The 15,508-nt window shown below is 39.9% G+C and overlaps 1 protein-coding gene across 1 annotated transcript; it reads right to left on the minus strand.

The window, feature by feature from the left end:
* Window positions 1–6,458: 6,458 nt before the first annotated feature.
* Window positions 6,459–8,643, minus strand: LOC127122143 (uncharacterized). The gene is made up of 3 exons (XM_051052529.1): window positions 8,527–8,643; window positions 6,822–7,462; window positions 6,459–6,462 (listed from the first exon to the last, which is right to left on the minus strand). The coding sequence occupies exons 1-3, from the start codon at window positions 8,641–8,643 to the stop codon at window positions 6,459–6,461; spliced, it is 762 nt and encodes a 253-aa protein (XP_050908486.1).
* Window positions 8,644–15,508: the final 6,865 nt, after the last annotated feature.

The following is a 15,508-nucleotide window of genomic DNA, read 5'->3' on the forward strand; positions in this document are numbered from 1 at the left end:
TATCATAGGAGGTAAGAGACATAACCCTCTGAGTCCACTTATGCGTGCTCTGAGCATCCACAAAAGGTCCACTGACTGGCAGAAGAGACAAGAACCATCTGAGCAAAAGCGGGAGACAACACCTGATAGCCCCACCCTTACCATGCCTACTGTGAATAGCATAGTAAGTGTCAGCTAACAGAGTAGGAACTGGATTTCCTCCAATGAAAATACTGACTGCAGCATAGTCAACAAAATTGGGCATACTTGGAAACAAGACGATCCCATAGATCATGACGGCCAACTGAGCATGAAAGGTTTCCCAACTTCCCTTCTCTGCTTCTTCTCTAGCTACCCTCAACAGAAACTTCAAAGGCAATCCTACAACATCCCCACTAGACTTCCAACTATTGCTGACTTCCTTGATACCCAAATGGAGAGCTCTGGCAACAACTCTGAAATCAACCTCCTTAGGCACATCCAAGAAAGGAACCTGATACCGGACCGGGACACTCAGCAGAATGGAGTACTCCTCAAGAGTAGGCGCCAACTGATAATCTTGAAAGGTGAAACAATGAAGCTCTGGGTCGTAGAACTGTAGAAGAGTCTGCAACGGCACCGGATCGACTACCATCTTCAACAGTGTCAGAATATCTCCATACTGGTCAACAAACCCCTTCTGGTTACCACTGGTCATAAGGTTGCTCAACTCAATCAGAGACGTCAAAGGTTCACGGTGAAAGCTGTAGGAACAAGTCTTCCGCTTCAACTCTGGGACTGTTGCCATCTCTATCAGTGAACAAGCTCTGGAACGTACCTGAGAAATGATATGCATGCAGGGATTAGTTTTTTTTCTTTTCTTTTTCCCCCTTTTTTTTTATTGCGTATTTTTTTGAAAATAAACATGCTATGATGCAAATGATGCAGACACGACTGGTTGGCTGTGTCTCTCGGAACACAGGATCAAAGCTTCGGCTTGAACTCGGAACCACAAATTCATCTGAAACCCAAAGTCATCTGAGACCCCAAAATTCTGAACCAATAGTCACCAACAGGATCACAAGTCACCAACAAGTCACCAACAAGTCACCAACTGTACCTGTAATAATGATCATTCCCTCCCCACTCACGGGTGTCGTCTAGGCCAGGGTAAGGTCGAGAGAAACGCAGCATAAATAACCTTTCGCAGAATGTCATCATATACACACCCGAAGTATGTAACGATAATATCCCACCAGGGTCTGAACTGCTCGTGATATCAATGTTCCGCTAAGTGGCGCAATACCACCCGCTTCCCATGAATCACTCTATTCCTAAGTATCCTAGATTTCACTCATGACCTGGGTATTGGGCCTTTTACCTCATGTAACTCCCACCCCAACAGAGAGAAACAGACAACCAGCCAGATGAACAGATGAATATGAATGCAAACATTAATGCAAACATAAATGCAAACAGTAAATGCAAATATATACAAATGAATGCAATAAATAACAGCACAAGCAACCAAACCCTATCCTAGAGAGCGCTAGGAGAGACTCGCTTAGGGAAAATGGACCAGCATAGGTCAACTTCTCTATAATCCCCAGCAGAGTCGCCAGCTGTCGCATCACGCGAAAAACCGGCGGGAAAACAAGAACAACAGAGCCGCCACCGTGCGTTATTTATCCCAAAAGAGGGAAAGGAAACGCTCAGAGTAAACCTGGAAAGAACATGGTCTCGCGATCAAAGAGAATGGGTTCGGGAGTCGGTTATGCGAAGGGAAGGTATTAGCACCCCTACGCATCCGTCGTACTCGACGGGATCCACGCACAATAGGAGGGGAAAATGGTTGCTATAACACTGCTCAAACTCACACACACTGGCTGAAAGAGACACAAGAAAACAGACAAGACTGACTCGGCAGGATGTCGCATCCTGGGCCTACTTAGTCTATCAGGCATAGACATCAGAGTCCAAGTAGTTCGGACTGGGGAAACGACACATGCTCGCTAGGATATCACATCCTATGCATACGTATCTTCTTGGACGAAAGAAGAATCAGAGCATTCGTAGCTCAGCTGACACGCATACAAACAAACACAGGCAAAGGCAAACATGGAGCCTGAATGCCAATCACTGGACTTACATCAGCATCCGAACCAAAACACACGCACACTGGAACCTAACTGCCACTCGATGGACTTACATCAGCTTCCAAGCACACAACAAGACAAAACAAAGACACAGGCGCCCGGAGAGATCTGCTCATCTCCTGCCTACGTACCTCATCTGGTATGAGGATCAGGGCGACGTAGTTCCCCTACGCAGGGAAAAAGGACTAGCCTAACCAGATAACAGAGGGAGACACAACACTAGGGAGACTACGACTCGAGCCTAGATGTTGTCATGCAAAATCATCCCTAAGTTAAGGTTTCTAGCTAACTGGCACAAGGAGCCAGTCTATCCTAATCATGACTTGCACAGGAAGCAAGCCACACACACACTTAACTTGCACAGGAAGCAAGCCAAGCAAAACCTAACTTGCACAGGAAGCAAGTCTAAACTAACCCTAACTTGCACAGGAAGCAAGTCAAACAAACATACAAGTACAGGTAGCACACACTATACACAAGCAAGGGGCTCAAACAAGGTCAGGTTTTAGTCGAGGGGTCATATCAACCTCAACAAACAAACCTCTGGAACTGGGTGAATGTGCTCTTAACCTTGACATTGAGAGGCTAAGGTGAAGCAGATGAAAGGTGAGTGAAGATGAGACTTCACAGCTCTTATCCCTGGCCTGGGAGAGCTTAAGACAAGAATGTGTGGGTTCAGAAAGTGGGAACCCTTCTACACATTTAGAACTGACTCAACTGTACAATCGTACAAGATCTTGGGTTTGTATCTGCAATGCATCAACACAGTGGTGTGAGCAAAACAGATGACACACAGAATAGCAGGGGATGGATTGCACATCCCTTGTGTCTGCCAATTGCCTCTTCACTTAGGAGGTCTTTGACTCTATGCAAGGACAAAAGTAAACAGTCACAAACATTGCCTCTTAAGGAGGACTTCAGACAGTTGCCTGGCCAAGTAACAGGCCAGGTCTTCCAGACTACATGAAGATTAGAAATATACCTCAATGCAAATTGCTTATACAAGCAAAGCAAAGCAAAAGTTCACAAGGAACTAAGCAACTAAAAGCACCTGAAATAGTCAAGCAGACATTAGTATACAACCTCAAACAAAGCAAAAGGAAACAGAAGTCAACAGTCAGTCAGAAGCAAATGAATGTGCAAGGCACAAGGCTTAAGGCATGTGAGCCAAGCCACCTACAAAACAAACAAGTTAGACAATGATATTTAAGCAAACTCAGTAAAAAAGAATTGGTCTCATTGGTCATTTGTTGGTCAACCTGAAAACATGAGCTCAAAGGTGAGTAACAGGACCACTAGGACAAGCCTAGGGTCAAAAGAGAATGAGAAAGTCAAAACAGCAAATGACAAGTGTCCAAAATCATGTTCAAACAATCAAGAAACAAACCCAATTGGTTTCACATTCATATCAATCATCATCATCATTTCATGAACAAAAGAAGTCAAAGCATGGCATTCAGAAGCTCATAGAAGTCAATCAGAAAGACTTGCATCAAAAGTCAACTCAAACATTTCCAAAAATTACCAAATAAATCATGATCAATCCTAACACATAGCATGGCAAGCATGTCAAATTTCATCTCATTTGGACAAGTGGAAGGCAGTCAATGAAAATCAGAAAGTCAAAGCAATTTTGAACATGCTCAAAGAAGTCAACCAAACATGCATCAACTTGAAAAATTCATAAATCAGAGATGGTGTATGATAAATGAATGGGACTAAAACCATGGCAAAGATGAGGATGTCTAGTTATCTCATGTAAAATTTCATGTCCATCTAATAAAGTATGAGAATTTCACAAATGAAATGGGAACAAGTGTCACACAAGGTCAACATTTTGGTCAAACAGGGGAGAAAATCTCAAACAATTAGGAAATGCCACAAATAATTCCAAGAAAATTCACATGTAAACTAGACATACAAGAGTAGGTTCATGCAAAAAATCAATTCATTTGGAGGTCAGGAAGCATGGTATCAAAAATCATGAAGTTGCACATAAATGGTGTGACACAAATTGTCACACCCTAATTCAAAAAATCATATCTCACAAGCCAGCAATGATAAATTCACAAACTCTACATCAAAATCACCATGAATGTGTCTAGTTTAAGCACAAAAAATTTGGGAGCCATTGGATAAAGTATCACCATTTCACAAATGTTTTGGCAAAAGGTACAAAAATTGGGCACAGGAACAAAACCCTAATGCCATTTAAAATTTACTCATCCAAAAAATCAGCAAAAATAATGATAAAAAACTAGGGATCATGATGAAGATGATGCAAAAATTCCCATGAAATTTGGAATTGAAATGGATAAGTTATGAATTTTGCAAAATTGATGATCAAAGTGAAATAATTATTGAAATTAAATGAATTATTATGGAAAGATAAAAATGAGAATGGCACGGATGTAATTATGTAGTTCATTAAACGGGACGGCGTCGTTTCAAGCTACAGAACGAAATGTTCTCATTGGTGCATGCGGGAACAGTGTATATGCAACGTACAAATTTCCAGATTTCTGGGCATGGATGAAGATTTCTAGGGTTTAATGTGTACAGTGCTATCATTCATCCTTTCCAATTCGTGAAAAAAATTAAAACGCCCAGAAAATTGAATCAAGCACATCACTGGAACCGTTGAACAACACTCATGCACAATATAACATCTATTTTCAATGAATCATGCTGTCAAGGAAGAACAAAGTAAAAACATGTTCATGCATCAACTTTCAACTCAGCATAACTTTCAAGATACTTAACCATTTGCATCGATTCAAAGCTCAACATGTTCATGGTGAAAAGATCTATAAGATGTATTACATGATTTCGCGAATGGTTAAATGCGAATTTTACCTGTTCTTGCAAGGCAGCAGTGATTCAGTGGTTTTCTGGCAGTGGTGGATCAAAACAGATATGCTTCAGCCTCCCATACGATGCATGGTTGAAGATTCTTGGCTTGGAACAAACTGATTTGGCTCTAAATCAACTCTGCCATTAAAGGAGCTTTGCAAAAACAGTTGGTCCAGAGCTTCTTACAGTTGAAGAATGATGGCTGAAATGTGTTCACAAGGTTGCTTGGATGATGAATAAACAATGTCCAGATCGTGGCCTTTGAAGTTTTTGGAAGAATTTTGGAAAATGTTAAGAAATGGATTTTTGAGAGAATGAATGAGTTTCTGAGTGTTTGATGGCTGCTACTAGGGTTTAAGTGACAGAAAATGATGAATATATCTGCTGTTTAAGGGTACAAATGATGGTTCATGAAAATGTGGGATGTAGTTGTTGAAAAATGTACTTTTGGCCAAATTTCAAGCAAGTTAGGAATGGCTATGTGTACTGCACGAAAATGACCTTCCACAAGTCACAAATAACATTTCAGAACATGTTTGGATGGTAGAAATGGTTGGAAATGATTATTTGGAAAGTTCAATTTTTCACCTCACTTGAAAATAATCCATGTAGGTTCAAAAGTGCCATTTTGATTGGTGAAGTTTTGGTACATGAAATTTACATTTTTGGAAAGAGGAGGTCAAATGTGACTTGTTGGAAAAAACCTCACCAAATTTGGCCAAATGGTTTGAGAGATATGGCCTTTTGAAGTTCAAGAATTTTTGAAAATGATTCGATCATAACTTGCCAACCATACATGGGAATTGAGTGTTCTTGGACTTTTTGGAAATGGGAGAACAAGATCTTCAACTTTCATGTTGGAAAAAAATTCATTTGAAGCTTGTATCATGATGTAAGTTTGAGGATCAAGACTTTCCATTTTGGGCAGGTTTCAATTACAGGTCCAGTTTCCATTTTTGGAAATTTCTGATCTGGCTTCAAATTCTTCCATGATGGTGTTTGACATGATATATGAGGCCTATATGGACATGAATGAGCTCTCTCAAACCAAATCCAACCATCAAAACCATAAAATCAGACACAGTTGACCAAGTTTGACTTTTTAGGGTTTCTGACTGATTGTGCATTGACTGATGACTTCTGAACATCCAATCCTTGACCTAAACACTTCAAATGGATCCCCAAGTCATGTGAACATATTGGACCAACCCTAGGGCCTTGGCTCCTTGAGAAATGCACTTGCTTGCTTGACTGACTGATCTCCTGACCAGTTTGACCTAATTCTCTTGATTGGCTTGCACTTGGGGCAAATGGGACAATGCAATGCTATGCAGTGGACCATGTTATGCTATGACCTAATATGAGAATGTATGTACAATGATAGGTGCAAATTTGAGGTGTTACACACCCACTTAGTGAAGTAGTCAATAGCTACCAGGATGAAACGATGTCCATTTGATGCTTTGGGTTCAATCATACCGATCGTATTAATTACCTACATAGAGAAAGGCCATGGATATGAGATAACATTGAGAAGTGTCGGAGGCACATGAATCTTATCAGCATAAATCTGATTCCATTGTCAGTCAATAGTAACTTGCTCTTAATATCTTTTTAGTCATTACATGTCCATTGGCATGAGTAACAAAAGATCCTTCATGAACTTCTTGCATTGACATGTATGCTTTGTGTCTATCCACACATCTGAGCAAAACCATGTCAAAGTTTCTCTTGTACAACACATCTTCATTCAGAAAGAAATTTCCAGCCAGTCTTCTCAAAGTCTTCTTATCTTTGCTGGATGCCCCAAACGGGTACTCCTGACTTTGGAGGAAACATTTAATATCATAATACCAAGGCTTATCATCTGTGATTTCTTCTCCTGCAAACACATGAGCAGGTCTATCAAGGCGCATAATCGTGATACTGGGTGCATCATTCCAACGATTTACTTTGTACATAGAAGACATAGTAGCTATATCGTCTTCTATTTGATTCTCTTCACGAGGTATATGATGAAACTCTATTTTATTGAAGAAATTTGACAGCCTCCTTGCATAATCTTTGTAAGGAATTAAGCCAGGATGACGAATCTCCCATTCTCCTTTAATCTGATTAACCACTAGGGCTGAATCTCCATACACATCAAGGATTTTAATTCTTAAATCAACGACCACTTCAAGACCCATGATACAAGCTTCATATTCTTCCATATTTTTCGTGCAACCAAACATTAATCTTGCAGTAAAAAGGATATTAGAACCCTTATGAGTAATGATGATTGCCCTAATTCCATTCCCATAAGCATTAACAACTCCATCAAACACTAAACTCCATCGGGATCTCGAATTTGGTCCTTCTTCAGGCAACGACTCATCATAATCTTTAACTTTTAAATACATAACATCTTTATCAAGGAAGTTAAACCTGATGGATTGATAATCATCAATCGGCTGGTGAACTAAATGACCTGCAACAATACTTTCTTTAATCTCCTTCTAAGCACGGTACTCAATATCATATCCGGACAATAGCCTCTTCCAATGAGCTATCCTTCAGTCAAAGCAGGATTTTCAAAAATATACTTGATTGGATCCATTTTGGATATCAACCAAGTGGTATGATTGATCATATAATGGTGTAAATGTTTGGCAGCGCATGCTAAACCACAACAAGTTTTCTCAAGCATAGAATACCAAGACTCACAGTCTGTAAACTTCTTACTCAGATATTAGATGGCATGCTCCTTTATACCAGTTTCATCTTTTTGTCAAAGCACACAACCCATGGACTCTTCTAACACAATCAAATACATAATCAGCGGTCTTCCTTCCACTAGAGGAGACAAAATAGGAGGTTCAAGCAGATACTCCTTGATGTTGTCAAAAGCTTTCTGGCAGTCCTCTATCAAAACACAACCTTGATCTTTGCAGATAAGTTTGAAAATTGGCCCACACGTGGCAGTCATGTGAGATATGAATCTGGATATATAATTCAGACGCCTGAGGAACCCTCTGACATGCTTTTCTGTCTTTGGTGCAGGCATCTCTTGAATAACTCTGACTTTATCAGGATCTACTTCAATGCCTTTCTGGATGACAATGAAAGCCAATAACTTTCCTGAACGGACACCAAAAGTACATTTATTAGGATTCAACCGAAGTTTAAACTTCCTCTACCGTTGAAACAACTTTAACAAATGCTCAACATGATCTTCCTCAGTCTTCGACTTAGCAATCATATCATCAACATAAACTTCTATCTCTTTGTGCATCATGTCATGAAAAATAGTAGTCATGGCTCTTTGGTACGTTGCACCTGCATTCTTTAAACCGAAAGGCATCACTCTATAGCAGAATGTTCCCCAGGGTGTAATAAATGTTGTCTTTTCCATGTCCTCGGGTGCCATCTTGATCTGATTATAACCGGAGAACCCATCCATAAAGGAGAAGACATTGAACTTAGTTGTATTATCTACCAACATGACAATGTGTTGTGAGGGAAAATCATCTTTCGGACTAGCTTTATTCAAGTCTCTATAATCAACACACATTCAAACTTTTCCATCTTTCTTTGGAATAGGTACAATGTTATTCACCCATTGAGGGTATTCAATGGTAACAAGGAACCCAACAATAATCTGCTTTTGCACCTCCTCTTTAATCTTGACAGCCATATCAGGGTGAGTTCTTCTCAATTTCTTCTTAACCGACAGTCACTCTGGCTTCAACGGTAATCGATGCTCCACAATATCAGTATCAAGACCTGGCATACCTTGATAATACCAAGCAAACACATCTACATATTCTTTAAGAAGTTATACTATCCTCTTCTTAACATCTGGACAAAGTAGTGCCCAAATCTTGACCTCTTTCTTGTTATCTTCGGAACCCAAATTAATTACCTTTAACGACTCTTTGTGAGGCTGAATGGTCTTCTCTTCATGCTCAAGAAACCAAGAAATCTCATCAGGAATCTCGTCATCATCCTCTTCTTCCATTTTGAACACAGGGAATTAAAAGTTCGGAGAGGGCATATGGTCATTGTTTTCAACGGGTTTAACAATTAATCTGCACAATGATTTTATGCTTGATTTTAGAATATGAACAAATAAACACACATTGTGATGCAGATATAAAAGTGATTATATTTTTTTATGTTACCATTTTCCAGAAAAAAGCAAAAAGGAAAAACATAATATGGATAAATGAAATAATATTTTATTAATGATAATGAAATATGAAACGAAGCCCACATGGATTCACTTTTACCTTGGGCATAGTGAAAGGATTTTGAAAATAACAAAAAGACATATTACTTCAACAAGTGAATAACAAAAGGAACATCGACAACAATCCAATTTTGGCACATCGATCCACGTGTCACAAAGTTTGACATTCCTTGCTCTTCATCATCTTATAAAATTGCAGCAGCAGACTGATCTCTAGAATGGATAAAGCCAACATTGTGAAACACTACCTAAATTCACTTCAAATCCCTTTAGGTTGCACCAAAAAAAACTCTGTTCTTGTTCTCTACAAGCTCAACAACTTGTCCCCACTTAGTCGATTGACCATTCTTCAACACATGTTGGACGTCCTTCAAAGATGACATGGATTCATTATTCTTCTTAACAACAATATTATCAACAGAAAGGCCTTGAAATGACGTTCCCTCAGCTTCATCGGCATCAATGTATGAAAATGAAGAGAAATGACTCGCCAACATGGCCTGCTCGCCACCCACGATCACTAACTTCCCATTCTTCACAAACTTCAACTTCTGGTGTAGAGTTGATGCAACTGCCCCAACCTCATGAATCCATGGACTCCCTAAGAGACAATTGTAGGCGGGATGAATATCCATCACTTGAAAAGTGATCTGAAATAAAAACGGACCTATCTTTATTGGGAGATCAACCTCCCCAATTACAGTCTTCCTTGAGCCATCAAAGGCCTTCACAACAATTTCACTGAATCTCATCGGAGCATCTTGGTAAGCAAGTTTAGACAACGTAGATTTAGACAAAACATTCAAAGAGGACCCAATATCTACCATCACATTGGACAAGGCATCTTCTTGACAATTCATAGAGATATGCAGGGCCAAATTATAGTTCCTCCCCTACTCGGTAAGTTTTTCATCATTGAAGCTCAGATTGTTACACGCGGTAATATTGGCCACAATGCCATCAAATTGATCGATCCTCACGTCATGGTCCACCGAGGCCTGCTCTAGGACTTTCTGCAAAGCTTCTCGGTGGGCTTATAAAGTCATCAGTAGGGATAATATGAATATCTTGGATGGAGTGTGCCACAACTGGTCTACCATATTGAAATCACTCTTCTTGGTCAATTTCAGCACCTCATCTTGATCAACATTTTGATTCGCACACCAGGATTGATTGACTTGTACAACAAGAGTTTTCTCTGAAGTTGATTTCTCTATCAAAATGTCTTCAGTCCTCTTAGGAGTTACAACAACAAATATTCGATCGCTTTGGGTCATACCACTTACATCGGCGATGTTCACAACAGATAAAAAAGCAGAAATATGCACTTCTTTGTTGTCTTCTACCATAGTAACATTATACTTGTAAGGCACAACTTTATCAGACTTGTAAGGTGTTGGACCCGCCAAACAAATAACCAATGGAGAAAGAACAGTCTTCTGACCATCGTACGCAATCACAACCGGTTATGGGAGATTAAAATGGGGAACTATGACATTCACCTCATGCTTATCTTCATTTCTATTCCCCGTAACTTAAATAAGGTTTTGATCCAGCATTTCTTGTAAGTCTCTTTTCACAAAAACACATCCTCGGGGATCGTTGGAACAAACTTCACAAGAAGCATGGTCATGCTCATAATAACTCAATTCACATAAAGTAGCATGCATTTCGACCAAGGATATTCTGATTAGATTGACGTCAAAAACTCGGTATTTTCCTGGACATCCTTCGACCATATTCACAACTGCATTTCCATGTTTAGGTAACAGATTAGCTTGTACATTGGGACTAGAACCTTCAAATGATAAGATACCGCTTTGCATTAACCTTCTCACCTCGACTTTCAAAGCGAAACAATTCTCAATATCATGGCCAGGTGATCCTTGGTGGAATGCACAATATTGGTCAGGCTTATACCACCACAAAAGCTCTTTCAGAACAGCTGGTGAAGTTCTTGTTTGCACCAAATTCTTCTGAATTAAAGCAGGAAACAACTCTGTATAATTCATTGGAATTGGGTCAAATTATGCAGGCCTCTGGGCACGATTCTGTTGATTCTGTTGATTTGTGTGTTGTTCAAAACGCGGTTGATAACTCAGTGTGCTTGAACAACTGGAGCAAAATTAATCATTGGAGTTACAGACGCCACATGTTGACGATGTTGACTATTCCTTTGGAGCCTTCTATGTTTCTCTTACGAGATAGCGTTAGCATCATGCTCTTTATTCTTAGGTAAACCATTCCCATACTTTTTGGAACTCTCAACCGAACCCTTTTCTTTCAATCGTCCTTCACGAACACCTTCTTCTAATCTCAAGCCCATATTTACCATTTCAGTAAAATCACTAGGCGCACTTGCAACCATCCGATCGTAATAGAACGGATTCAACGTCTTCAAAAACAACTTTGTCATTTCCTTTTCTTCCAACAGAGGACTTACCTGTGCAGCGATCTCACACCAACTCTGTGCGTATTCCTTGAAAGTTTCTTTATCTTTTCGGGACATAGCACGAAGTTGATCCCTGTCTGGTGCCATGTCGACATTATATTTGTACTGGCGAACAAAAGCCTCACCTAGGTCATTGAATGTTCGGATCTTAGTACTATCAAGCCCCATATACCATTTTAGAGCAGCACCAGTCAAACTGTCTTGAAAGTAATGGATCAACAATTGATGGTTGTCAGTTTGAGTCGACATCTTACGAGCGTACATCACCAGATGAATCAGAGGACAAGAGTTGCCTTTATACTTTTCAAAATCTGGAACCTTGAACTTGCGCATAAACTTCACATTAGGAACTAAACACAAATCATGAGCATTCTTCCTAAATAGATCTTTCCCCCTCAAATTTTGAATCTCTTTCCGCATAGCCTGAAATTGATCTTGGAACTCGTCCATTCTTTCATAAACACCCACAGTCTCGCTCTGGTTAGCATGAAAGACAGATTCTTCAACATAATGAATAACATGAACCACGGAAGGTGGTACTGACATCACAGGTTGAGCCATAGGAACTTCAACGACAGGTTGGTACCCCTCAGGCACGAAGTTTGGAGGCATGCCCCAAGGGAAACCATAAGGCATGTGGTGCTGCGGAACACTTGTTGGAGCCACAAATATAGGTGTAGAGACAATCTCGGAAATCACGATCCTCTAAAGAAGAGTCTGAGGAGGAGGATGTGGTTGATTCTGAGCAGTCACCAAAGCTTCCATCATAGCAGTAAGCCTCTCATAATTGTCCCTCAAGGTTGTCACCTCTTCACGGAGTTCACGATTCTCTTGCTCTAGGTGGTCCATCTTCTTCAACTGATTAGCTCAATTATTGTACCGGTGAGACGACTTGTCTGGATGAAGACCAAGAAAGAAATAAGACCCTGGGTGAACTTGCTCAAAGCAAGACCAAAATGCAACATGATGCATGATATGCAAATGCAAATGTGAATGTTATTATTATTATTTCTAAGGAACTTTAAGACATAAATTGCAAACATCATAATAAGAATAACACATTTTGATATACTGAAAATCTTATTTTATTACTAGTGTAAAGGATTATAATCAGAAATACAATTTCAATGATCATAAACGGAAAGAAACTAGATCTATGGAATCATGTCCGATGACGAATCAACTCCAAGCTGATCCTTTTTGCGAAGCCTTTTGATATCTCGTTCGTAGCCGCTTTTCATAACATCCTTCTCTATTATGAGTTGATCTACAATGCCTTTCCAAACGCCGGAAGTTGGAAGATGGGTAAATGATGAGTTGTTACAGGAAAATAAATCCTCTTGGTCCCTTTATCTATTCACATCACGTTGCTCGAGCAATTATATCAAGTCGACCTTCTCCTTTAGCTACTTCTGCAATTGTACTGTCTCAAGGTGTGAGGTGTAAAATTTGTCTTCCCAATCACCCCTCTCTTGCTTCATCCTATCCAAAGCCTCTTGCAACTCCTTTATTCCTTTAATAGTGGGCGATTTGACCATTACCAAAGACATAGGTCTTTCATAAGCGTATGGCATCTTGAATTCCTTTGCTTTCTTCTTTACCCAACCAGTGTAAGGCTCCAATGCTATACAATTCTTCAATCCAAGCTCACCTTTTACTTTCCTGTGAACATTGTGTCAAGCACGTATCATCCTAGCTTTCAACTCTTGGGTGTCTTTACCTTCTCGGAAAAATAAACCTTCTAACAAGGTGTTATTAGGTTTGCCCTTCATAGCGAACCCAAGTTGACATCTTGCCAAAGTCGGATTGTAGTTAATTCCTCCTTGTGTACCAAGAAGAGGCACATTAGAGAACTCCTCACAACTATCAATAACCTCAACGTCGTCGTAAACAGAAGAATACCAAGTTATGTCATCATTGGTGAGAGACATAAGTCTTTGAGACCATCTAATCCTTGTTTTCTGTGAAGATAAGGGACTATGGAAAGTGTGAAATAAACCACTTGTACAGTAAAAGTGCACAATAGACAATAGTTCTGCCCCCTTTTGAAGTCCAATGATGAATGGAGAAATAAGTGTCACCGAGCAGAGTTAGAACCAGATTCCTAATCAAGAAGATCCTTACTGCATTAACATCAACGAAGTTGTCAGGTTAGGAAACAAGACCAAAACATATATGAGTAAGGCCAGAATAGCTTCAAAGGCCACCATGCTACCAACATTAGCAAAAGAAAGGGATTTCTGAATCAAAAATTTCGAGGTCAACCCTCTGGTACCTCCTTTGATAGTGAGATTGGCATCTATATCAGACTTCCTCAGGAGAATGGCTTCAACAATAACTTGAGATTCCAGAATTCCTTCCACCCCACTAAAAGGAACTCTATTAGAAACTAGCATACCCAAAAGATGAGCATACTCCTACATGGTAGGAAACAACTGGTAATCAGGGAAGGTGAAGCACCGGTAAACAGGATCATAGAACTGAACCGAAGTACATAGAAGACCATCCTCAACATCAATAGATAGGATAGATAGAAGTCTTTTAAAACGGTCTCTGAAACTCTTAGGATCATCCACAAATTTTTTTAGCTTCTTTAATTCTTTAAGACCAGGACCTCTGAAACTGTATTTCCGAGTATTCCTTCTTCCAATATACATGATCAAAATGTCTACGATGTTTGCAAAAAGAGTCTCTAAGTTCCTCGAAAACTGAGGAAAATTCTGATGAATGCCATAAGTGCATGATACAACAATCACAAATAAGATCACACAAAGCACACAAACAAGGTCCAAAGGTTCGGAGTCACGAGCATGGAGCCAAGGGTAAGAACTAACCCATAATGTATGTACTAATGATATAACCACCTGTAGAACAAGGTTCTAAAAAGTTCCCAGAGTCATAATTCCAACTTTTGGATATTATCGGTTTATACGACTACTCGTCAACCAATAATACTCTCATGTGAAACTCGTCCAAGTGTAGTATTGCGTAACAACTAATTCAAGTCTACACCTGAATAGCCATCACACTACGTCCTAAAAGTCCAAGATGGGTTAAGGGTTCTAAGGTCCTCAACTTCTCGGGCTCCCAGGTCGGAAAAACTAATGCCAACTACGACTACTTGTGTGACATCACTAATCCCAAAGGGGCTTCCACTGAGCGGGGGATCTCAATTCTTCTTATTAAGGATTAACTCCACGTAAGCCAAACATGAATATACCACCCTCATATCATAAGTGTTGTACCCCAAAATTTGCCCTCCTCTTTCCTCAATTGTTCATCCAACCACTTGATCAGGAGATCACTTGCATACATTCATAATTCATCCACATGGATCATTCATCATGGGTTCAAAAACTTGGGCTTGTGAAACTAGGGTTTGTATGGATATCAAGGCTCAAAATCATGGTCTAACCATATCATCAGCATGGGGGATGTGAAACCCTAATTGTGGTGTTAAAGGCTTGAATTCAACATAGATTTGGCCAGACAATCTTCTAAGGTTTTTAAAACCCTAATTCTTCAAGGCGTGATCTCAGGGAGCTTCCCTAGGCCTTATCTTGGCCTTCAAAACCCTAATACAGGTTCACACACTAGAAGGTTGATGGTTGGGGTATATGGCTTGATCCAAGAAACTTGCTTGAGGGGTAGGCCTCAGGGAAACCCTAACCAGAAGATGGTGAATCATATGGACTTGGTGGCATAACTGTGCATCCATAACCCTCAATCTTCACCTATTATCAATGCACTTGGCCTAACCCTACTTTGGTCTTCTACGAGCATTGGTCTTGGTCCAAAGTCATGGTGTTACTCATATGATTATAGATATATCTATGGTCTTGGTCATCTAAACAACCC

The sequence above is a fragment of the Lathyrus oleraceus genome, chromosome 2 (genome assembly GCF_024323335.1).
Source record: "Lathyrus oleraceus cultivar Zhongwan6 chromosome 2, CAAS_Psat_ZW6_1.0, whole genome shotgun sequence".
NCBI classification, from domain to species: Eukaryota; Viridiplantae; Streptophyta; class Magnoliopsida; order Fabales; family Fabaceae; genus Lathyrus; species Lathyrus oleraceus.

What these genes read in the sequence shown, in the direction of transcription:
- LOC127122143 (XM_051052529.1), bottom strand. Translation starts at nt 8,643, where the DNA reads ATGGCTGTCAAGATTAAAGAGGAGGTGCAAAAGCAGATTATTGTTGGG. An exon ending in TTCCAAAGAAAGATGGAAAA is followed by an intron (nt 7,463 to 8,526) that starts GTTTGAATGTGT and finishes CGTGCTTAGAAG; the next exon opens with GAGATTAAAGAAAGTATTGT.